This window comes from Acipenser ruthenus, chromosome 31, assembly GCF_902713425.1.
Source record: "Acipenser ruthenus chromosome 31, fAciRut3.2 maternal haplotype, whole genome shotgun sequence".
NCBI classification, from domain to species: domain Eukaryota; kingdom Metazoa; phylum Chordata; class Actinopteri; order Acipenseriformes; family Acipenseridae; genus Acipenser; species Acipenser ruthenus.
In genome coordinates this window covers 11,172,791-11,199,230 of record NC_081219.1, presented here as the reverse complement: position 1 = coordinate 11,199,230, position 26,440 = coordinate 11,172,791, and the positions used below count along the sequence as shown (strand labels likewise).

Below are 26,440 nucleotides of genomic sequence, written 5' to 3'. Positions count from 1 at the left end.
CACAATACAGCACTCAGACTGGCAGACGAGTAAAGTCCTGCAAATTCATTGGAGAAAACAGTAAATGTATTTGTCCATTTATGTACCTGTCAAACTGTCTGCCTGTATGACAGACTTTCTAGATCTGCCTTCCCACTGATACACCTTTGTAATGTGTGCTGATCTGTCTGGCAGCCTGTTCCTGCTTTTACTGTCTGTACTGGGCCTAGAGAAAGGGTGGAGGGGGGGGGAGTAGACCTCAGCAGCAGCAATGACTGGCTCAATAGTGCATGAAACAGCTGTTTAACCTCTCTGTGTCTCACTCTCTCTTTATCAATGGCGTTCCTTATCTCGACAGCATGACACACTAACTACTTGATCATTGTCAATTATCCCTATGGCTTGTTCGTGGCCCGCGACGATGCTGCACATTCATGTAACAGCAGATAAGAATTTGATTAACGCTTCCCACTTTGTGCCCGGAGTGCTAACAAAGACCTCCGGCCCACTGAGCCGTTTAAATATCTGCTTATCTCGACAATCCAACAGTGAAGACATCAACCAACCCTCTCGACAGCTATTCCCGGCAGCAGTCCCAGTGTTCATTAAGCACTTGACCCGTTGGGACTTTGTCAGGTTAATGAAGTGGATCCCCACTACAGCCTTTTTTTATTTCTTTTAACACATGCTGTCTCTCTCTGTGTCTGTGTGTGTGTGTGTGTGTGTGTGTGTGTGTGTGTGACTCTTGGCTCTATCCCACTGGCCACTGTCTATCACATAGATGAGAGGTCGGATAAAGAACACAAGAATCAGGTTCCACCCATTGTTAGTCAAGCCTTTTCTCGGCAACATATTTCAAGAGAGTACTTAATCTTCTTGCAAACAGCATAGGCAGGGACAGTGACCTGCAATGGAGTGACACTGCAGTGTATCAATGACTCTGCCTTCATCCACAAGGTCACGCTGACTCAAATATTTGATACTCTCAGATTGTAGGATTTTTTTCTTTTAACCAGTAGACTTGACGCCAGATCCTAATGGGTATTGAAGTAAACAGCAAACTGTAATTAGTTTAACTTATTGTCGTACCTTTTTTAAAAACAATTTCCACCATTGCCAGACCAGCGTTGGAAAGTTGAGGATGCAGTAGCAATTCTTTCTGGGAGATTGCATTTTATTTTATTTACAGCAAAATGTTTTTAAATCTCAGCAGGTTAGACATTCACGTCAAAGCACATCTTTGCATGCAATTTCATTGTGAGTTGTAATTTAATCAGATGCTGATGATATACAAGGAATAGTTATTATACCAGCTGGTCATGGGCTTTAATCATCTGTTAAATAAAATACTGTCAGAACTGACAAATGGTTCACTTCCAACAGCTCGCCCACATAAGATCTGGACACAGAACTTCCAGACTGATCCTTCCGTTTTGGTAATGATGGAATACACGTTTCGGGGATAATAGCTGGTTCAATTAAAAGATGCATGTTTATTCTGCCAAATGTCTTTCTCGACAGGTGGCTTTTGATAATATCAGAATTAGAATATAAGAGCAAAAAAATACACAATACCCATTTGCTGTATATTTGGAAATATTAGCTTTTTTTTTTTAGCACTATTTACTGATGACTATCAATCTGCGGAATTGGAAACTGTAATTTCATCCTTGATAAACCCGTTGTTTTGATGCAACTGTACAGGTTACCCTAAAAAAGTCATTAGCATCAAAAGTCAATACGTGCTGTAGATTTACTCTAAATCATATACACCACCTTGCCAATTGTATATGCTGGGTGATACAAACTATTATGTCGTCTTTTTAGCAGGGTTGGGCTATGTCATTTTACTGCAAAGCTGAATCTTCTAATGAGAATTTACTTGGCCACTAAGTGGGATGCAAGTCTAGCTTGTCTTTCTGGTACTGTCAGCTCAAGACGAAAACTAAGGGTTAAGACTGCCTCGTGCTCAATGTTTAATAAAAAGGGGAAGGGGAGGGAGAAACCCCTTCAACAATAATTCCAGCTACAGTCAGAGCTTGTTTGGGATCTTATTAAAACACTGCCGCATTGTCACATTTTCACGTCCCCTTGTTCAATCACAGCGAGCAGAAACTTGTTTAAACCCAAATTAGTTTCCTGCGTGGAACACGTCCAATCTCAGCCGCTTTCCATAACCCTGATTTATGAGAACCGGTTCCAGAAAATGCCACGAATCCCAAGCGCCTCGGCTGGTATTTAAAAATTAATTAACCCTCTGACTGCTCTCTGCTGCCTTTGCATTCAGTACAGTATGCTGCTGCCTTCTGCACTCACACTTTCATACACTGTCTCCCCAGCTCCCGGAGTGGATTTGGTAAAGTGGTTTGACATGCCAGTTTTATGATGGACGCATTGTATTAATTTTTTTATATACAATTTTTTTTTTTAGCTTGTTCTGTGATTTATTTTCCTCGCTATGGGGGGAAAAAAAAGTAAAATTGCATCCTTATCAATCATATGTGTTTCATTTCTGTCTGCTTAAAGGAAAGGTTGAGGAGTGGGATTGAAGTAATTGAGGAGCTAATTCAGTTTCATTTTATGTTTAGATAATTCTATTTTATTTCTGAACAGTAAGGTGTTGCCTGAAGTTTTTTGATGATGATGATAATAATAATGGTGTTATGTAAAGTGCCTCTTAAGTAATTTCCAATAAATCTGTCAAATAAATCTGAAATACTGTAATATTCAAATATATAGATAAATCATATAGCCAAAACCCAGGACCTTCACTAAATCATGCTTTGAATAATTCTTCCCTTTCTTTGCTGTTCACTGCTGAATAAACCCAGGGAGGCTGAGGCACGGCTGTCTCTTTTGTTCTTGATATATCTCATCAAAAGAGCCAAAGAGCCTGGCTTGCTCACTGCCAGAGGATCCTTGCTCACATATATCTACTGTCTCACCCTGACTCATGAGCAGCGGAGAGAGGATCTTGCAGTGCAAGAGTGACAGGGATTGTCAAGAGGAACATTACTTGTTGTGTAGGTTGAGCTTTCCAAATGGAGTTTTCATTGTTGTTGTTTCAGTATTTTCATTTTTGATGCTGAAGATTTATTGCTGCCCCAAGGAGGGCTGTATTCTGTGTTTTTGAAAGTTCTAAAAGGCAGCTTCTGAAATGTATATAAAGTAGTCTGAAGTGTTTCAGTGCAGTACTAAGCCTTCTAGAGGTTGCTAAATTGTGGAAGGCCATTTTAATAAGTAAAGGTCACAGGGCGATTAACATAATCATCTTTATCGTCTGTTATTTAAAAAAAAAACAATCACACTGCAAAAGTCACAGAATCTTGACTAGGGGGTTTATTTGATTGACCTCTTCTGGAAAAGACTTTAGATTTTTTTTTTTAAAGTATGTTACAGTACCAGGCAGTCCACCTGGATTGCATCAGACCCTTATTTTTAAGGGTCATCCAAGGATAGCCACAGATCAACCCCTTAAGACGTTTCCATCAGCAGTCACGTGGATCACCCCTGCCTCAGATTTCCAGACTGATCTGACAAACTGTCAGCCTGGAGACAGCAGGGGTAGACCACTGCTGTAGGACCCATTAAATAGCATTGAAACCGGATTCTGCAGCAGAATAAATTACTAACTGTATTACTATTGATACTATACAGTACAGATAAGAAAAACTACATTTTCTATTAAAATACCCAGAAAAGAAAACAGCCCTGCCTTTTTTTTCTATCATGCTGTGAAGGGCAGTCTGTGCTTGAGCAAGGCCCAGGAATGAATAGAGATGTGCATGTCAGGATTGAGGGTGTTTTTAAAGCTACAGTAAGAGAGAAAACCATCAAGGTGCCTGCCTGCACCTTTTCATGAGCAGTACATTTATAAGCACCAAAAATCATGGTTACAGTTACTGCTGTAAGGAGGACATACTTCAGGTTTAGTTGAAAACTAAGTTGCTCACCCATTTTGAAATGGTTGGCAATGTATTTGTGGCAGCTGGAGTTGCCAGTAGCACTGAGGCTTTGGTACGACTTGAGGGTAAAGTTAGACACAGGAGTGAAAGTACAAGGCATGCATTTACCATCTCTCTAATCAGAAAGGCAATCAAACAGCAGAGATCGCTTCCCGTCGTCCTCGCTTTGGCCTCCAACGGTGCTCCGTGTCTCTTCTATTCTGTTTGATCTTGACAGTAATTATGCTATCTTTTTCAGCATTTAGACACCTGCTGCTGGAACTGGATGCCCTTCTTTTTAATTTAGAGCTTTTCTACAGATCGGCATTTAGCTGTCACCCATGGGGTTGTGTTATGTTATGTTTATTCTTCATTTACACTTTTAAAAGTTTGGATGTTTACGTCACTGGTGGCGCAATCTCCCCCCGTCACTAATTGGTTTACTGATACAGTTTACAAGACAAGTCGAGAGAGAGAGAGAGAGATTATTTATTAAATGTAGTTGGTAGCAGACCAGGCAGGTCCCAGAGAGGATACAGATAATGGTGGTCCTGCTGGTGTTATGGTTCAGTGCTAGCTGGACCCCCAGTGTGCTGGCTCACTGTATTATTACTGCTTTGGTTGTCTAAGATCATAATTCTTTTAATCAAATTGGCAAGTTTCTGCACTGGAAGGTCTAATGTAGCTGTTTTGCACCAAAGGTTTCAGAAACAAGAAACCGATTCATAAGACATTTTAAAGCCATGTACATACAGCATGCATTCCCCTTTTACATGCTCACTAAAATGAATTCTGCGTATTTTCTTTGTACTGTCACTTTGTGACTTGATAGGCAAAGTAAACAAAGTTGTTTTGAGCAAAGTATTAATTTTAAGAAGTGCAGCTGGTTTGTTGAACGCTTTTTGTATCAGATCTCGGTTTCCCAGTGTGCTAAACCATGACTAAAGACTTCAGACTTTTCTCAAACTTGTCTCATTAGCTGCGAAGGAGTTGTGATTAATTCAAATAAATTGGATGTTCTCGCGTCCGCTGCGGTCAGCCAGATTAAAGCGGGGGAGTGCCATGCCATCTGTTGCTTGTTCTCTTAAAGGATTAGCAGAGGGTTAGATGTAGGCTAATTAGCAGAAGAGGTGGAATATTTTAATAGCAATTAACAGGCAACGGATTTGTTAACCCTAATTGAAGGGCTCTGTCTGTGCTGAAGCGAGGAGACTGGGTAGTGATTCAGACTGTGGGGAGTGGTGCGGCATGCTGACGATTAGCTGTTACTGTAGTGGGTTTCAGAACTGCCTCCTGTGTTTGCTGCCTGGGTAGTCCTAATAGTATCAGTACTAGCGGGTCCATCTGCAGACTGGTCAGTCTTCATAGACATTGTGAACGTGTGGGAGCAGCTACTTTGTGTTACTGAGTGGGATTAAACTAGACAACTTGATTTCTTGATTGCCCAAGCTTTCAGTATAAAGATGCTCAAGGCTTTCTTTTCTTTCCATTTTAGTCCTACTGAATCAGTGCATGAAAATAACAGAATCGAGGAAGATAGCTTAACTTTCTAGACATTGGCCAAACTATCCAGTGTTCCCATTGTTGGGTTTATGAATTGGAAAGATCCTTAAAACAAGAGATTTGTTTTCTTATTTTTTCTTAAAGTGGTCAGTGTCATTCCTTGATATCTGCAGTTGATGTTGCGAATGTGCTTTACAAAGGTAGTAACATGAAGGTATATAAACTAGATTTAAAGTAGACCACAGTATCATAGCTGCAGGGTATTTGCTGAGACTTGGAGCAAAGGATTGGTCACCAAACCTCCTGTCCATTTGCTGTCAGCCTCCTGAGATATACTGCCTGGACAGGGCATCTACAAAGGACTGACCAAAGAGCCGTAAGTGAGACGGTGCTGCTAAACCAGCAAAAGGCATGCACAGGAATAAGAATCGGCACGCAAACAGCTGAGCTTGCATCCTTCTTTTCTAACAGCTTAGAATCAAAAAAAGGACATGCTCCCAAAGCCAGGAAGCCACAATTTGCCAACTTATACTATCCTCGGATGCCCAACTAACACCTTTCAATTTCAAAATCCAACACTCATTTTGCTGCCATGGCAAAAAGGAAAGATGGAAGCAGGAAGCAGCTGAAGTTTTAAAATAGCGGGTCTTTCAGGCTAGTTTTAGGGCTCTCAGAGATCGACCCCTCTCCCTCTTTGTGAGTTTAGAGGAGAATTAGATTAACTGTTGGACTGTAGAGAAAAGCAATTTGAATTCCGGTGCTCCGAGTGGCTCTGATTTTATTAAGAATATTTTCCGTCTCTGTCAGCGCCCCGCCCCGCCCCGCCATATAGATCTTGGCCTGTTAGAGAGACATTGCTTCCCTGCATCCAGTAAATTAGGAGCTGCTTAAATGATGATACAGGCACATTATACTCGGTCGCATTTTATCGCCCTTGTATTAAGAATAAAATCAATTTCCGTTATATATATGTAACAAATGAATGCACTTACCCGTCACACGCGATTTCCGACTCCAGTTTTCTGATACAAAGCCCGCGTTTTTTTTCTCTCTGCATGCCAAATCAGTCTGTTTTTATTGTGCAGTTGCCAGTTACACAGCGCTTCCTACGTAGCGACAAGCTACGTACGGTAATGTAACAGTTAATCATTAAACAGTTTTAGATACCGATGTATTTTTTTTTAATCTGTGATCTTTGTGTTTTTTGTGCATTTTCATTTGCAGGTGAACTCTGACATTACGAATTTTCATACTGCTGCAATATGTACCACATTTAAAAGTATGTACTGTATACACTGTATAAAAACGATATTTTCAGAATCCTATCGTTCTGAATTAAAATACTACTTCTGTTGAAAATATAGTACTGTACCAACAAAACCAATACAGTACATCTAAATGGAAGCCTACTTATTTTAAAACACAGTCCTTTCAGCTATGTATTTTTTGATATTGTATCTTTTTTGTGTTCCCTGAAAAACGGACAAGGGTTGGAATGGGCCAGAATGAAATAATCAGATATGCGTCACACACGTTTAACCGTCACTGAAGTCAAAATTTTATAGGGTTGGATATGTAAGTGCTGACTGTACTTATATTTATACAGACTTACTGTAATATTTTAACTTGCGCACAACTTGCTTGCTCTCATTTTCTGTAAAATAAATTAATAATGGGCAACAACACTTCAATAGCTTAATGATGACGTGCAACATTTATGTTGGCATATTTGAGCATTTTCCATTAGTTATATTTCTGAATTTATTCCAACCTGCACGTTCTGGTTATAACTTATAAGTAGCGCTTCTGATAAAAACCGTTAACACCCCCAATACAAAAACAGATGAAGTCGGCCTATGTCCAATAAACACTGGAAAAAACACTGGAAATGGGTACTCAATTCACGTTGACTTGACCCCTTTTCCCTTGAAAAAAACCGAAAACAGTGCAGTTGTCCCTCCTTCCTGACTCGTATCTCGCGTTGATTCGTTCTGAATACTTTAAACCCACCCCAACTACTGAGTGGCAGCAAATTCCTACATTTCTATTGGAGGATTGTAACACACTTGCGAGATTTTAAACGAATTGCAATTAGAAACAGAGACTTGTTCTTGCTCGCGGAGTATTTACATGGTCATGGAATTTAAAACAGAATTGTAAATTGTGGTGAAATGTAAAAAAATGCCTAAACACACAGAAACCCCATAAGAATGTGCCTGTGACCAGAAGGATTGTGCTGTGGAGGCAGCAAATGAAAGAAGGTACAGTTGAAGTGTGCAAATACTGTTGAGTTACTATACATATTATGACAGAAAAAAAAAAAAATTAAAGATATACTTTAATAACTTGGTGGCTTTTTTAATGCATGGCTAACATGTGTTTGTGAGTGTATGAATTAAAAATAAATCATGTTGTTGTCTTAAAAGTAGACCACTGAAATATAGCTAGCATGCACAGTTAGTACAAATGTACATTTATTATTGTTCATTTCTTAGCAGACGCCCTTATCCAGGGCGACTTACAATTGTTACAAGATATCACATTATACATTATTTTACATTATACAGTTATCACATTATTTTTACATACAATTACCCATTTATACACTTGGGTTTTTACTGGAGCAATCTAGGTAAAGTACCTTGCTCAAGGGTACAACAGCAGTGTCCCCCACTGGGGATTGAACCCACAACCCTCCAGTCAAGAGTCCAGTGCCCTAACCACTACTCCACACTGCTGCAGTGTCGGTACAGTAATGCACTGTGGGTTAGACTGACTGTACCCTGACTGTACCGCCCACCTTGTTTGTTTTGCTCATGTTTTGTCTGTGTTTTTTTTTTTTTTTTTCAGTTGCAGTACCATGCTGGCCTGGCATCCAGTCTTCTGAACCAGCAGTCTCTGAAAAGATCGGCCAATCAAATGGGGGCGTCTGCAAAACGACGCCCTAAAGTCCAGCCCACCACTCTTGTACTACCCCCACAGTAAGTTATCATAAAAAGAGGGTACAGTCAGCAACCAATTTCCTATTCGAATATCAGACAGGTAATAATCAATGCATTTTATCATTCAAAAGTTTAGACTCTTCACAAACTTTCAAATGCATTTGACAGTATTATAATGTATACGTGACGCGCGAGGCTCCAATTAGGGTGCCAGGTCGATTTTTAAAAAAACATTATTCTCTAAAAAAATAAATAATAATTATTTTAGATATCCTGTTGAACAAAGCGTAAGGCTCTTAATATTCATGGCCTGTTATGGAATTCAGTGAATAATGTTTTAAAAAGTAGCTACTGCAATGTGTTACAACTACAAGGCATGTTACAACACATACCGAACATAATCATTTTAAATACACACCATTCTAATTCTTATCAGACAGCAACTTTACACTAAAAGGGGTTTATGCATTGTATGGTATTACATAGATTTGCTTTCACGGCATCTCTGCTGTTAACCAGGTGGCTTTGATTGAATTAGGAATCACAATGGGAAAATTAAAAGTAAAAGCCCTAAAATCTAGCAACAGAACGTTGTGACAAAAGGAGGAAAAAGTACTTGTCTGACGGGCAAAGTATAACGGTCAACGCAAATCTTGTTTTCCCTGGCTTCGGGCGATATGAATTGCACACCCCTGATATATCTATATATATTTTCTATTCACCTATTTGGAAATCTAAACATACCCAATCACTTGAAAACTTGAATTTTGAAAGGCTTGCTGTCTTTGTCATCCCAGATTTGGGGTCAGAAGCTTTGATGCTGGAAAATAAAAGCAAATCTCTTGTGTAAAGTTACGATGTGGCCAAGAAGCCACTTTGAAAATTGCCCTGCCATGGGTAAAATGGACTTCAGATGTAAGATGAAAGTCAGCCCTGTAAGAAGTCAGTGGAATGCATTGTGGGTGTCCCTGTGTGATCCTATAACAGTGCTGTGTTGCACTGCGTACGCCATAAGAGTTCTCTGTTTCAGGATTCATTACCCCTTTTCTGGCTCATTTGTTTCTCTTTCTCCTATAATTGACCTGTTTAGTGTTTGAGTAATGTCCAAGATCACTGAAGTTAACTTGTCTGTGCCCAAAACATATCTGTTTTTTGTTTTTTTTTTTAACTGTTTTAATTAATGACTATCATGCAATTTTTTTGTTCTTAATAGTTTGACAAAATTGAAACATTCATCAAGAAAGTAATTTGCATTTGTCTCAGATTCCCGGTGAATAGTTGCCAGCTCTTCTGTCAAAATTAGCGTCAAGGTTGTTGCTGCTCCTGCACTCTAGTCACAGTCTTTCAAAATGATTGACTGCTGTAATCCTTGGCAAAAAAAAAAAAACGCTCAACAGTTTAAACCCACGTTGCGTTCCTCGAACAACACAACAGATTACTTTAAAAACTGAATGAACCCTGAACTTGTACAGTTCAGGTACAGTAGGCTGCAAAACAGACCCAGAGATTGGCAAGTTCTTTACTACTGTAAAAATCTGTCTGCGGAGGAATCTAGTGAATGGGTAAATAATGGAGTAGTTCCTTTAGTGCAGGGGTGGGGAACCTACTGCCCGAGGGCCTTTAACGGCCCGTTGCTTAATTTCACCTGGCCCGTAGCACACGATGTCACTAAAGCAAAGATAGTGCATGCAGTCCGCATTTTCACTGTTTCAGGGTTAGTCGAATTTTAGAACATCACACACGACGTGGTTGCTAGGCAGTGTGATTTCCTGAAACCGGCCGTGCTGCAAAACAGAAAAAACTCAGTGCTCCTGCTACTACCGTGTACTACTTTCATTAAAGAAGAAAAATGGCTTCTGCAAACAAAGAAAAGTGGATGCAGAGTGTTTTTAATGAAAAATTTATAAATGATTATTTTTCTTTTTTTTTGTGGAGGTGAAATGCAAGCCCATGTGCCTGATTTGTGGCGATGCAGTTTCTGTCATGAAAAAAATCAAACCTAGAATGGCACTACAACACAAAGCATGTCAAATATGAAGAATTTCAGGGACAACCGCGTGCCAACAAAATTAAAGCATTGAAAAAGAATTTGAATGCGCAGCAAGCTATTTTTACAAGACCAAGAAAAGAGCTGGACAGGGTTGTACAAGCAAGCTGTGCAGTGAGTGAACTTATCGCAAAAAAACTTAAGCCTCATACAGAAGGTGACTTTGTAAAGGAGTGCATAGTTACAACTGCCACTTTTTTGGCACCTGAGAAACTTAAATTATTGAAGCTTTTGAGCTTATCTTGCAGAACAGTGTCAGATCGAATTCACGATATGGCTCAGAATATTGAAATGTCTCTGAAAGATTCTGCCACCGAATTTGAGTTCCTGTTCTCTGGCTATTGATGAGACAACAGACATAACAAATACAGCCCAGCTGTCTCTTTTTTTGCATGGAATCACACAAGGTTTTGAGACCTGAGAGGATTTGCTCTCTTTATTGCCAATGCATGGCACAACCAAAGGTGAAGATCTTTTTGAGAAGGTTGCGTCGGCAGTGTGCGGGCTTCAGTTACCATTTGAAAAATTGAGTGGGCTTACTACTGATGGTGCCCCAGCTATTTCTGGATCACAAAACTGACTTGTTGGCCTGATCAAGAAAGAAATGAATCGCCTCAGTCTTGATCCAAGTAAGTTGAGTGTGCGTCACTGTATCATTCACACAGAGAGTCTGTGCGCGCAGTCCATGCGACTGAACAACGTTATGTCTGTAGTAGTATTGAGCATTAACTTTATTAAAAGTAGAGGATTAAATAGCCGCCAATTTAAAGAGCTATTGAAAGACCTTCAATCCGAATATGGTGATTTTAGTTTATTATTGTGAAGTGTGATGGCTGAGCCGAAGGAGCATGCTGAAGCGGTTTCATGAACTGAAGGAGGAAGAGAAGCTTTTCATGGAGATGAAGGGAAAACCTGTGCTTGAGTTGAGTGACCCCAAGTGGCTGTGTGACCTGGCATTCATGGTTGACATAACGCAATACCTTTCGGAGCTCAATTTAAAATTGCAAGGCCCTAACCAGCATCTTACCGCCCTGCTTTCAAACATAAAATTGTTTGAAGAAAAGCTAAAGCTGTGGGAAATGCAACTGAAAAAAGGCAACAGCTTTTTCCAGTACTTTATTTTCCAATACTTCAGGGACAAAAACCTACATCAACAGTGGAGTATGCCAAGGGGTGCTCAGATGTACTACATTTAGTGAGCGATTTCAAGACCTAAAATCGAAGGAACTTGAATTAAACATTTTTGCCACTCCTTTCAATGTTGAAGCAGTCGATGTACCTGAAGACATTCAACACGAAATAATTGAACTGCAAAGCAACAGTGAACTTCAGGCTAAATACAACAACCTGCCTCTGCTAGAATTCTACAAACTGTACGTGGGAGCCGATGAATTTCCAAACTTGAGGAGACACAAGCTGAGAATTGCATCGCTATTTGGTACAACGTACCGTTGTGAACAGTTCTTTTCCTAGCTTACACTTGCAAAGAACCACCTGCGTGCCAGATTAACAGACGACAATTTACAAAATCAGTTGCAAGTGACAACATCTTCAGTGCCAGCAGATATCAAGGAAGAGCAATCTCAACCATCACACAAAAAAAAGAAGCAGGTGAGTTTAAACTTTAAAGTTTTATATTTGAAGAAAAAAAATAGTCTCAATTTCTGTGTTGTTTTAAACTAAATTAAGTTGGTATTTTGTGTGCGGCCCGCGATGGATTTTTTCCAAGAGCCAATGGCCCGTGATAGGAAAAAAGTTCCCCACCCCTGCTTTAGTGGGCTGATATTTAGCACTGTGGTAATTGTTAGCTGAGAGACGCTGTGCTTTTCCAGTCATTGACGGAGATCCCAACAGGAATCTTGAGCTGTTCTTGTTACCGCCTGCTATTGTTGTAAAGTGAGCACACGGCAGCTTTGCTGTTCTGTGAACCATCAACTAGCCAAGAACTGAAGCCAGGCAATCCATTTAGCCATCCGTCTGTTTTGAAGTACAATTTATGTTTGAATCCAGACTTGTAGTAAACATGCGAGGTCTCCAGTTGACAGTGAGTGTGTGGTTAAACTTCCTGCTGCAATGCTGAACCGCTACATGAATTGAAAAAGTGCCTGTTTGCCAGACTGCCACATAACGTCCACTCAGAGCCCAGGAGAGCTCTGAGAGCTGTATCTGTTCTGTTCAAGAGCACTCTGCAAGGTGAAGGTTAGTTGCTTCTCTAGTTGTATGACATTGTCCTTATGAAAGCACACTTCTAAAAGGAACGACTTATGAGTGATGCAGCACGACTTTCAGGTGAATTTGCTTCTACAAATTAGTGCTGAAATCTCGGTGTGCTACTAACTGTAACAATGAGATTCCTTCTTGAATTTAAACAGTTTGGACAGTAGGCACTGTAAAATATTTACAGGAAGTTTTATTTGAGATTTCTCGTTTTAATATTTATAAATCTTTTTAACTGATGCTTAAATATGTGCTGAAATATAATTAACTGGATAAGCAGCAATATGCCAAAGGGCTGAGAAATGGAGTTTACTATGCTGATAAAATGAGGAGATTTTAAAGTTAATAAAACATCATTCGGAGCTCTTAATGGCTTAATCCTGAGAGACTGTGAATCAAATCCAGATTGCTGAAATGTCCTGTATAACGCTGTCTCTAGTGGTGATGGCTGCACTACGTACACAGAAACTCAGCAAAGCATTCTAGTGAGTGCGACCATGATTTATCACTGCAGAGAGCCATTCTGTTGAACAAATGTCGTAATACCCACTGTACAAGCTGTCCCCCCAAAGTGAATTATGTAATGGTAGTAATCATGATTGGAACAGCAGGCAAAGCCATCCAAGCCCCAGCCAAGATTTCTTTGCCACCATAGATAGCATCATTAGGGGGTTACGTCAGTAAGTTACATCATTATCAGTTTTCATTTTTTTTTAATTAAAGCAGCTAAAGTGTTGGCTTTTGAAAACTTCCCAATCAGCCTGTTGAAATTTATCAAAAGGCATTTTCATTGGGAGGAAGGGTTTTCATACCAAAATAATGAGATTTCAGGCCAACTTTGCAGTAAAATGCCAAACACCATTTGGGTGTTACAAGCCTCAAACGATTCATAACGTTAATCATGTTTAACCTTTTCTTTTATGGCCAGTGTCACAGACTGGAAGCATGTTCTTCATCTGAGCCACTGTGGGTATAGAAAGCAGAGTATGACTTTTTAAATGATAGTCATCTAATTACATTTTGCATTTGAATTTTTAAAGAGCTGTTTAGTTCCTGTGCTGTCCGAGGTGATTTGAGCAGAGGCTTACACAGTAGCCTTTCTGTTGAAGAAACATTTTAATTGATTGGTTTTCATCAATACAGAGTGACTTGTCAAGCTTTACTTGCTCTGCCACTGGGGAGGCCGGGGAGATTTATCTTAAGAAAAGTGTTCAGTAGCAAATATCAAGGGAACAAAACAGGTATCGGGACGATCAATTTCGGCTCTGTCCAAAAGCAGGTTATTTTAAGACTGCTGCGCTCCCACACACAGTGTGGTAAGAGCACTGATCCTGGAAAGACGAGAAATAGTAGCATTTAAATCTACCTGTTGTAAATATAACATCATTGGACCTTCAGATCAGATTATTTATTTATTTATTTATTTATTTATTTATTTATTTATTTATTTATTTTTATTTTTTTGTGAATTTAGCCACAGCAGCGTAATCATTTGTGAGAGATAAAACTAGACATCTCCCAGGGAAAAGTAGGACCAATTTAAATTAAAGGCCATCCCAACATGAGCAACAGCTGACCATTAACCCATTAAGTACCAAATTCATTTGTCATTGAAAAAATCAGAACACAAGCTGTATTTTATATAATTTGATACATTCTAAACAGTATTTCTTCACAGAAGAAAATTGAAATCCTTTGTTTTGGCTGCAAAGTTTCAGAGATCATGGTTGGAGACTTGTTGCCATTTGATCCTTTTACATGTGGTCAGCAGGCCACTCTCTGTGACCGTAGCTTCCTCTCTCAACATCATGATCCAACTAAATCGAAAAAAGATTCTATTTGACACATTACACTGGATGCCTTACTAACAAGAATGCAATGAAATAATGATAACTTCTACATGAAGTTAATTCGCCTTGAAACCGACACAATAGGATGTTATAAGCAGAAGTCGATGGGTACCGAATAACAATATTAATATGCTGGGGTTTTTTCTTTCTTAATTTATGCAGATAGGTGCAGCTAAATACATTAAACCACGTAGGGTGGTAAAGTGTTTGCTTTGTACCACCAGGAAAATAAAAAAGTTGAATTTGTTGTAATTGGCTTAATCCTCTTAAATGTATCCCATTTAAGGGAAGGAAGTACAGTACGTAGTCTGGAGTTCTAATCCCGATTTCCAATGCAGTGGGTTTCCTGTCTTCTGCTCGGACTAAGAGGTACAATCTGTTGTGATAGTTTATTCAGTCTATTGATTCCCTGCCTATAAGACACGGGGAGTCAACAATAGCTGCTGAGTGTGACGGCAAACAAATTAATCCTTGTAAATTGAATCATACGGAATTGGATTTACTAAACTGGCACTGGCTTGCTGGTAGCATGTAGGCTTGTGCAAGACCATTGTCAGCAATCCACAGTAATACTATTGGGACCTATTGGACATCTGAACTGTAAGCACCCTGAACACTTCCACCTTGATACTGCTGCAAGTACAGCATTGACGTCCATGCGTGTTCTTGGTAGCAGAGGTTTAAACATTTCGCTATGAATTGAAAGTTTTATACAAATACTTTTACGTGATTGCAAGGACCCTTTTTATGTGCTGCACTGGTTATTTTCATGTGACTTGAGTTAAAAAAATCATTTGTATCCCTTCATTTTCCCTTAAGAGCAAACAAAAAAATGAACGTTTTCTGGTTTGTTGTACTGCTTGGCACAGTTGTCCATGATTTCATTAACACAAAAATATAATAATCTGCCGTCCTGTTTGTCTTCTTTATTCCCACAATCAAAGTCACATTGTGAGATGCAGCAGCGTTGGACCAGAGGACTTATTTAAAACAAGAAAGATGTGTTCTGTTAACTAGACTGGCCCTTTGGCATGCCTTGTTGTTTAAAGCAGTAGTTCATGCTGTTAATTTATTTCACCTTGTCCCTGATTCCATTCAACACACAAGCCAATTATTTTCTGCACACGTTGCCGGTAATTACCTTTGCTGTAGCTTCTGATGCAACCACATGGGGGTCTGGATCCTTTAACTTGAGCAAGGTAAAACTATGAACTGAATTCGCAGTATAGTGAATACATAATAAAAACAAGTTTCATTATTTATTTATTTTTTAACCTTCTGTTATCCAGGGAATTTGTAAAGCCTTTAAGTTGGGGCTGCCATTTTCTATACTATATTTTGAAAGTGGGAAGTAATCCATTGACTAAATTCTCCTCATGGATCAATAGAATTCAATGGTATAGGGCCTGATTTGTGATTGATGCCAGGCAGGGGATGCAAGGACTGTCTGCATCTGGATCATGTTCACTGTGTTCCTTGGTCAGTGTTATGAACCTGTAGTATAAAACCAGGCCAGTCTCTTCATTGCCCAAAGCACAGCAGTGAAACCTTTAAGCTGCTACTGGCCAGCATAATCCATTTTTTTTTTCTTAAGTATTAAGTCTCGCTTGGGAAGTTGTGTTTCTCTGTTGTCTAAAAACAAATCTATAGTATACTGTATTGTAAGAGCCAAAAAGACACTCGCTAAGTGGAAATACAATCGCAATTAATCATCAGTCTGTGTCCAAAATGCATGGTCACACATGTGTTTTTTTCCAGTGCTACAGTATGCATATTTCAACCACAGTTTAATCGAAGTAGTTTTAGCTTCGGGGTTTCTGATTTGAAATCCAGGTATCTTCTCATTTGAATTGGCAGTGGGTTGTCTTTTACCCATTCAGGACTGGTTTAGACTAGAGTCCCTGGGATCGGTGATCCATTTTTGCTGCCACATCCAGCCCCAAACTCTAATGGTTAAGGTCACAGGCTTTAGAGTTTGTTGCCCTCTTAACACAAAATGATTGTGTGTCCCGGCTTTGACCTACAAATAGAAATAACCTAGATAATCCTTTGTTAATCTGCTTTAACCACCAAGGTATTTCAGTGATGGCGGTTTTCCTTTTCTTTATCGGATATTTATCCAGCAATCTGGGATAAAGCTTGCGTCGTGTAGTGAAATTGAGGTCATTTGGAGAGTTGATGATATTGAAGGAGGCTTGTCCTTTGCAGGTTAATCTTTTTGTCTCCTCAGAATTTCAATTTCATTGGGTTGTGTAGAGGTTATTCTGGCTTGCCATGAACTCTACTTGCAAAAATAACACACTTATACAGTATTCATCCTACAGATAGTTTCACAAACCCCAGTTAGCACGATTAGAGCTAATGTGGATCTGTGAACCCAGTCGCTAATCTTTCTAACCTAAATCAAGGTAAAATGGTCTTAGCAATTGAGCCAGTACCAACGCAAATTACAGTTTGACTGATGTTGTGGATGTATAATTTAAATGCAGACTTATCTGTTTCCCTGAGTGAATAAAGTCCCGTTCATTTAGTATTGTGCTTCATGTTGTATCATTTCATACTCTGCACAGCCCCTTCAGTCACTGGTTGTTTGGGGTGTTAGCTGCGTGCCACCTAGCTTCCCAGCATTCAATTACTTAATCATAATTTTAATGTTTCAGGCTGTTATTAAAACATCTTTGCTCTTCTAATCGGTGAGAGATTGGAGGATTGTTGATGTTATTATACAGACCAGAATAAGTCTACATGCCTGCTGTATGTGACCATCTGGTGGGCTGGTTCCCTGGTTTTCAGGCACTCCTGTCGCGAGTGCTTCCAAATCGGATTTGCTTTACACATTATTCCATTAATCTGATCGCTTACTTAGTCATTGTATTTTGGATAGACATAAAGGTATACTTCGGTAGAGCAAAAGTGTAGTAAAACCATGAGGGAAGCATGCTAAAGCATGGGTGAGTGGTGAAGCAAGGCAAATTGTAAGATTGCCATAATAAACTTTTACATTGTAACAGAGTGTCTAACTTGCGCAAAACAAAAGCGTTTTTTTTTTTTTTTTTCTTCTAAAAGGCACAATACTGCATTATACAAGTATTGACTGGAGTTTAGGCGTATAGTGGGTTGCTACTTGGGTTGGGAAATCAATGACCATTTTTGACCAGAGATTTGTTGACACTGTGTATTGGCTGTAGCTGCAGTTGTAGCTTGATGAATTCTGCCAAAGCCCAGTGAGACTTGCTATGCTTCCATGTACACAGCCGAGCAGATCTATAAGTAGGCACGTTGGTTTCTGCAGCAGGTACAGCAAGGAACCCTTGATCACCCAGTGGCATTTAGTTAAACAATATTATTTGAAATCCAATATTAAGCAAATGTCAGATTTTGAATTTCTAAGTATACATTTCCATATTTTATCTGTCTGATATGCATAATGTGTTGTAGTGTAATGAAATTCATGCTTTCTGAAATTAAATGGTGTATAAATTTGAATGTCTCTTCTTTTCTTCTATCCAGCTCTCGCTTATTCCAATTTGCTTGGATTTATTAACCAGGTCTGAACTAACGTCAGTTTAATTAAATTCATGTTGAAAACATGCCTGCAATAAAACACAATGGATTTGAAAGTTGGTGTACTACAATATTGCATTGTGTCTACATCAACCACATGTTTTAATAAAATCTGAGTAAAAGAAAGCAAGAGACGGGAATAGAATTCTGGGTTTATACCGTAATTTAAAGAGAATGACATGCATCCTTTGTGTGTTATACATGGATCTAAATCATCTTGGTTATGCATGTTATACACAGGGATGTGTGTTAACTACTACTACTTTATTATTTTTTTATTGTTATTTATTTATTAGCAGACACCCTTACGCAGGGCGACTTACAGTTTTATACAAAAAATACATATCAAGAATTACAGTACAATTAAGAGCAAGATACAAAACACAGTACGATTTGATATCAGGGCAGTTCAAGAGCAGATAAGTGTTGATAGTTACATCAGGGTTAGATACGAGTGCAAGGTACAGCCAGTCGTCTACTGCAGGTGGAGCGGAGAGGTCGGTGGGGGTGTAGGGAGAGATGAGGGTCTGGAGGTAGCTGGGTGCAGTCTGGTCAAGGCATCGGTAGCCGAGTACAAGAGTCTTGAACTGGATGCGAGCGGTGATGGGGAGCCAGTGGAGTAGCGTTGGAGAAGCAAGGCAGAGAGAACACCAGGTGAGCAGCGGAGTTCTGGATGAGCTGGAGTGGACAGGTGGCGGACCCAGGGAGGCCAACCAGGAGGGAGTTACAGTAGTCTAGGCGGGAGAGTACCAGGACCTGGACGAGGAGTTGTGTGGAGTAGCTGGTGAGGAAGGGTCGGATTCTTTATATGTTGCTCAGGAAGAATTGGTAGGTGCGTGCTAGAGTGGAGATGTGCTGGGAGTAGGAGAGGCACAGGTCCAGGGTTACTCCGAGGTTCTTGGCTGAGGAGGAGGGAGAGAGCATGGTAGATTCAATGGAGATAGAGAGCAGAGGAGGGGGGAGATGAGGAGGAGAAGAAAAGAAGGTCAGATTTAGAGAGTTTGAGTTTGAGGTAATGCAAGTGCATCCAAATACTACTTATGTTGTTTCTCTGAAAATGCCTTTCTGCATTTTTAGTTGTATTTGTTATTTTCAGATTTTCACTAGTGAATGCCCAAGCCTAAATGTCTTGCGTGCTTGACTTCTTTTTACTTGTTTCACAAACTCCAAATGGAAAAGGAGGGCTAAGATTAGTGTTATTTGGAGTCTCTGAGACTATATATAGTCTGTAGCACACTGTAAAGCTGTCATGTATTTAAACAAGTACAACAATATTTTCTTAATTAATTCACTGTGAATAATGCCTCTAATGTAGAAGCCTGCTGGTAAAATACATTGATTCTCTATGACCTGTTAAGCTGCCATTATACTGAACAGTACCCAGGCATCATTGGTACCCAGCATATCAGTCACTTCAATGGAAAAATATATTTGAAATGAGAACCTGCATGAAAGAAAGAAACTTGCATGCACTTTTTAGAGCAGTTAACTTTGTTAATCTAATGGGAGGTTCAGTCTGTAGTACTTTCTTTTTATAAATATAGTCTGTAACAGCATTATAATCTATAAACCAGTAGCTTTCCTAACTGTGTGCAAAAATGGCATGAAGTTCAGCATGAAAAGCTCTCATGTTCTTTCCAGCTCTGTGGTGGTAGCTATGAGCTGGGGGAATAATGCACCACAAAGGGAAGTGCTTTGACAGTTTCCCAGCATTGTAGTACTGTAGCTTTGTACGCTTGTGTTGGAAGCACCCTCGTTTTTATTAAACACTGCTAACTGTTGGGAAAGGTACAGGCTTGCAATTTCTTTCCAACATGTACTGGCATGTATCCAAGCTCCAGAGATGTTCAGCTCAGATAATGACACTTTTCTGTTTTTAATAACATTTACAATAAGTGGATAAGATTTAAATTACATATGAACTGAAAGTATTGTTTCCTATTGAATTCCGTCAGATGAGAGGTTTTTTTTTGCTTTATTATTTCTTTTAAACGTTCAAATAGGGGGCCAGCATTGTCACAGAATAACTGGTAGATTCAGGACGGGTCTTCTGGTGTCCTGGCATTTTATTAGGGGATATTTGGTCTAAGTCGGTGCAGTTAAGCACTGCAGTTTTATTTAATAAAATAAGGTGTTTTCTGCATGTAGCTTTCTGTATTTTTTCTTATATCAAGGACAAATACTGTAAGATGGAATTGCTAATCAATAGATTTTTTGCAGGAAGTGAGCTGTTTCTTTTCTCATTAAGAATGTACTTTGTTTAAATGCATTTGTTCTTGGAATTTTAAATTGCGTTGTTAGGGATGTTTTCGGAGTGTAGTTACACGATAACAGCTTGCTTTTTTCATATTTATTAAAAACTAAATGTCAAAGTATGAGACCCCAATTTATAAATAATTGGTTACCACCTTTGTCCAGAAAGCAGCAGCTAAACAACCTCATTATCCAATGTGATCTGCAGATCAGGCTGACCTGATGCAGTTGTTTTGAGTTAATGGATTTTTAATACAAAACATTGCTATATATATCCCACTTCCCATAGTAGAAATATGCAAGTCAGGCTGCTTTTGAAACATAAGCTACATTTTTTTTTTAAAGCTAATTTAGGGAAAGTGAATTAATAGTCTAAATTCCCATGTCTTTAAAATCTTGATGACATTGCAACAGAAAATCGGGTTTAGTTCAATTTTGAAATGATCTTCTGACCATTAGAGGCCAAGCAAAGCGTTGTGTTATTCTAATGTAAAATGGTTCTACTGAAACTCTCTAGTAATAGTTCACTGGACCCTTTTTCATGGGGGGTGGCCAGTGGATGTTTTTTCTTTTCTTCTTGGAGGTGTAATCTAGGTACTGTGTTGATGTAGACTTTCCATTGGGATTCTCCACCCTGTTTCTGCTAATTCTGCCTGATCCAAAGAAAATGCACACTGCTTTGAAACAAAATGCAGTGGAAAAATAGAGATGGATGAAAGGGATCATAATGACTATGTAGGGGAACAGTATACTACAGTTTTCATAATGACTATGCAAGCTGTAGAGATGTTTACTTTTAACTGTGGTACATTCTGAGAGGTTTTCATTTGTTTGAAATGATCAAACCTTTTGTGATCGGGGAATAGGGTGGGGGGTATGTGGTTGCAGTGAAAAAGTAATAAACGTTTTACTGCAGCAATTATTATTTTACACCTAAAATCAAACAGTATAGTGAATTAATAGGGTTGGAAACACAAAGCAAGCCTTAACATGACAATCACTAACACCTTTGGTAACAGATAACAAGTGTATAATTGTTTGTTGCCCTTTGTCTTCAGCTCCACACTTTCTTTGTGAAATAAGTAAATTGCCCGGTGATAGATATGATTTGGGTGCTTATGTTTCTTTAATGATGCACCGGGTAGAAAGGAGAATATAGTCAAGTTACTGTACCTTAAAAAGAGCGACTATTACAAATGATTTTTTTTTTTTTTTTAATTTGGTAGTCGCCAATTTAGATTTTTATTTTTTCTCCCCAATTCAATAGTGTCCAATTATTTTATTCAGCTCAGCTCACCGCTACCACCCCTGCGCTGACTCAGGAGTGGCGAAGACAAACACACGCTGTCCTCCGAAGCGCGTGCTGTTAGCCACTCGCTTTTTTACACACTGCACACTGACCATGCAGCCACCCAGAGCTATAGCGTCGAAGGACAACGCAGCCCTGGGCAGCTTACAGGCAAGCCCGCAGGCGCCTGGCCAGACCACAGGGGGTCGCTGGTGCGTGGTGAGCTGAGGACACCCTGGCTGACCTAACCCTCCCTCCCCCCGGGCGGCGCTCGGCCAATTGTGCGGCACCCCCTGGGAGCTCCCATCCTCGGTCGGTAAAGGAATAGCCTGGACTCAAACCGGCAGCGTCCAGACTATAGGGCACATCCTGCACTCTACGCGAGTGCTTTTACTGGATGCACCACTTGGGAGACCCACTGTTCCACATGATTTGACTGTAGTGCGGATGACAGTGATAACCCAGCATGTACTAGGGAATAACTGTGATTCTACTCAATGCAGTACTATATTTATTTTACAGGGAGTGAGGCATGCAAGCTCAGTTTAGTGGTTTTTGACCATAGAGCTTGTCTGGGAGTCCGCAGGGAGCGCTGCATTGCTCTTTGCGTTGCTGTGGGCTGATGAAAATTCTCTGGAGATAGCTCAGATTATCGGTACCTATTGTTAAGGATCCTGATGGGGACCAGGCAGGGTCTTCTCTGCAGGGTTCAGTGGCTCGTCAAAGAAAAAAACAAGAAGCCTATGGACCCAAACTTGCCAGCATCGGAGATTCTGTTAGTTAAGTAAAACAGGCATCACATTGTAGTATTTCTTAAAGCAGATACAGTAGTCGATGGGACCTGCTCGACAGATCATTTGTAACTATGACTGTGAAATCAATGGCCACTGCATTGTGTGCCTTTTATGGCATGGCTATTTTTCCAGCAACCATTACTGATGGGTTTCAGTGTAGACATAGTAGACTGGTAAGCGATGGGAAAGAGGTGGCTGCAAAGGATTAGGAGTCTAAAAAGTAAAAAATTAAAACCCTGAATGCAGGGAGATCGCTTCAATCAGAGCAGTGCACAGGGAGTTGCGTAGCATGGCTGTTCACTTTTAATAAGAATATCCCTAATTGAGTGGCCGCACTCTCTATAATGTAAACTAGGCACTGAAAGGTTTTAATGTTCTGTGACTAAAATATATGACTTTGACTGTTGAGTCGACATTTGATCCTGGCTATGCCCTGGGCTGATTTAATCAGCCACTTCCCTGTCTGCGAAGTGTCTGGCTTGACTTACTTGACCGGAAAATCATTTTATCACTTTACAGTACAAGACAATCAAATTGAAACTAATGGAGCAGTGGCAACCGACTGTTCGGATGATATACTAGGATAGCCCCAGGAACTGTTTAATTCTGCGCCCTGCTACAGTACTGTGGGGTTAAAGTTGGATCGGATTCACCCCTATTGAGTTAATTGCTTTCATTTAATTTTTTTTTTTGTCCCATAGGCTCCTTTTGCATTATGTCCTACACACTGGTGATGTGTATTGATTGTTGATGGGTAAACAGATATTCATTAAAATGCTGATTAGCATACAGTTAGCAGTGACCTCTGCTTGTACGCCGTGACAGCATGACAGCAGCTTTTCTGCTGACTTTGGCACATTCAGCTCCAAGTCTTGAGGACCTTGTACCAGCAGTATTGATATCTGGAAAGCATTTGGTATGTGAGGGGACTGGTCCTGTCTGAGTTTAATTATGAGCTTGACGTTGCCAGCAGAGATGATGACATTGGCAGTGAGACTTAGATCACGTGTCCCACGTTCATTGAATACTTTAACCTTTACACTAAGAGTCGTACCTTTTAAACGATCAAGGTTGTATCAAATATGCTTTTACTACAGCAACGTGAAGTTGGATCATCACAGTTTTGTGTAATCCGGAGTTACAGCTCTGTAGCTGTACTTGCATTATGGTGACAATTCTAATGATCCCTTTTACCCCAAGTTGCATTTTTATAATTTTCCCTATCCCCTCTCCACTAAACCCCATTAACTATTCTCCAATTGTATTTTCCAGCTATGTTGATGATGTGATCTCTCGGATCGGCAGAATGTTTCCTGACATGTCCATCGAGTTATTCAGGCCCAACGGAACCTCCGCAGTGCTCCTGGTAAGCCATGGACAAAGTTCTTCATTTATTAAATATGATCTTGCTGCACAAAGTTAAACTCCACTTCACTTATCCTACAAAGATGGATCTCATTTCTGTGTCTTTTCTTCTTTAGTCTAGCTACAAGCTACAAGTCTTTTGACTGGCTTGTAATATCTGCTTCAATGATTGTATTTATTTATTTTTATTTGGTTATATCTTAAGATATACTCTCTCTCTCTCTCTCTCTCTCTCTCTCTCTCTCTCTCTCTCTCTCTCTCTCTCTCTCTCTCTCTCTCTCTCTCTCCCTCCCTCCCAGCATCACTTGCTATAAGTTACAATTTATTCACTAGACTTGTACAGGCAAAGTCTGCTAACCACATACATAAATGTTCTATATATTTTGTCACCTGTTTGCAGAAGATGGAGAGTCACAAATGCTGATTTTAAAGCCTTACAATTAAAGCTGAAATGATCAGAAGTCACCACCACAGAGAGAGTGGGTTTGCGAGTGGGAGGGTTTGTACTGGAGTGTTTCGGTAACTTAATAAGATTTGTGGTCATTATCTCTGGGCCGCGGGGTTTTCTTTCAGCGTTCAAGTCACAGGGTGAAAAGCAGCATCAAGGACACAGTGGTACCAATAAGCAGTGGCACATTAGCGTTACTGCTGCCTGACTTGGCAACATCGCCACTAACGGGGCCCGTTAACACAGCACACCTCAAAGCAGTGCTAGCCTATTGTGAGACCGAGGTCTGCAATAACATTTAGATCAAAGAATCCTGCAGTGGAGAAAAGCGTACTTGTTTCAATTAGATCCCTCCGTGTCCCCACACAAGCTTGTTCTCTGAACTGTGCTTATTCGATGATCGGCATTGTTATCTTTTGCATTATTAAAACCTGATTTTATTTCTTACTTTAAAAAATATACATAGAAAAAAAAAGTATACTGCTTGAAACCCTTTCCCATTGGGGAGACCCTTACTGGAAGGAACCGTGTTGGGGTCACACTACGGTTCATCCGTAGCCATTGCCTTACAATAACGCAATGTGCTGTCTGCATCCAAGCCCTGGGACCGTTTTATTTCTCTGTGGTCATCTTTTCAAAACTTCTACCAGCAACATTCATGTCCTCCAGTCAACTTTTACTGCAATATAGTTTGTGTTTCTTGGAAGAGACATACCACATGTATTTCCTTCATCCCTGAAATGTTACCTGTCAAAGATAACAAGCTGTAGGACTGCAGTAATAAAACAAATGTCAATACACAACTAAGGAGCGATTCTGGAGGAAAAGGTGCAGCGTGTAGCACACATATAAAAGCACCCGGGAGAAGAGGGATTAGGCTGAAAATTCCTGTGCATTCACCCCTGGGGTTGGATGAAGCTTGTACACAGAAGCTGTTTAACAGAAAGCGCTGAGCAGCAGGAGTAGGGGCTCCCTCTGGACCCTTGCTGCCACGTCTGATTGAGATGAAATGACGGCAGAATCTGACATTAGAGAGAGCGAGATTGAGGGAGACTGAGCAGCTGAGTTTGAGAGCGTTGCCAGTAACAAAGGATGCAGTGTGCCGTTCTGAGGTGCACTAGTAGAAAGGGAGTGTATACTTTATTTGTAGAACATGGGAGTTCTGTGTAACATTTGGCATGTTGCCTAGGACTGTATGAGCTGTGTGTACTATAATCTTTGCATCATTTTATCTTGGGCATCTTTCACTTGCTATCGACGAGACTCTTGTTGACCCATTGTGTTTTATATACGTAATCCCTTTTTTGTGACTTTTCTCACTTGAAAACAATGCCCACTGTATGTCTCTTTTATTAACTGGCTGTTTCTTTTGGGAATGTATCTTCCACGCTGTATGTGTTGTGATTCCTGCCTTCCTTCTGCACCCCACTCACCAAAAACAAGCACTCTTAACAACAACAGCGTCGTCGCTCCTGTTCACCAGTTTAGTCTACCGACACCAGCAATACGGCACAAAAGCCCAATCCACAAGCAGGTGGAACTTGTTTCTGACTGGAGGTAGTCACCCAGGATTCACTCTACTCATGGATGGATGGATGTAGGTATTTATGCCTAGCACAGTGTGTAACAAAAAAAAGTTTTATCAGATGTCTCTGTAAAGCAGAAAAGGTTTGTTTATTTGTTCTCCTTGCACTTTTTTGGCACACAGTAGTTCATGAGCAAGCTGCTGGATGCAATGTTGAGAGTTTTCGCAGTTTGTTATCTATGTTCCAGACACAGCAGCACTGTGGTGTTTAAACACGAGGCAGGTGAGTGAATTCCTGTGAAGCAGCCTCTCCATGCAAATTGTTCATTAGTGTTTGGACTGTGATGCTGGAGAGGGTTCATCAGAGCCCCTTTATTTTCCTTGGCACAGTATTCTCTTAATTGTATACAGTATTTCATAGAATATGTATCTGCACTGGATAATATTGTGGATTGCCTACACAAGATCTGTACAACATAGAACCAAAGGTAATGAAGCATTTCTAAAAATGCTAATTGGCTGGAAGACGCCATTATCAAAATAATATGTTGATTAAGCTTTTCTAGAAATGCTCATTAGCTGGAATACGCCATTATCAAAAAGATATGTGAGTTTTCATAATAAAAGTGCTTCGCTGAGATTCTACAGAGAGCGCTTCTTAAAGGCACTACAAAATGAATTACACTGGCACCCCAACAGTTAAAATTGAAGTGTTTTCCAA

At 40.0% G+C, this 26,440-nt stretch overlaps 1 protein-coding gene across 1 annotated transcript in view; it reads left to right on the top strand.

Annotated features, from left to right (window-relative positions):
* The window catches only part of LOC117396951 (mediator of RNA polymerase II transcription subunit 27), a 63,661-nt gene that overhangs the window by 15,280 nt on the left and 21,941 nt on the right, over positions 1–26,440 (top strand). Inside the window, exons 3-4 of the mRNA XM_059005581.1 lie at positions 8,277–8,407; positions 23,654–23,747. Of these exons, the coding sequence (XP_058861564.1) occupies positions 8,277–8,407; positions 23,654–23,747 (225 nt within the window). The remainder of the gene's footprint in view (positions 1–8,276; positions 8,408–23,653; positions 23,748–26,440) is intronic.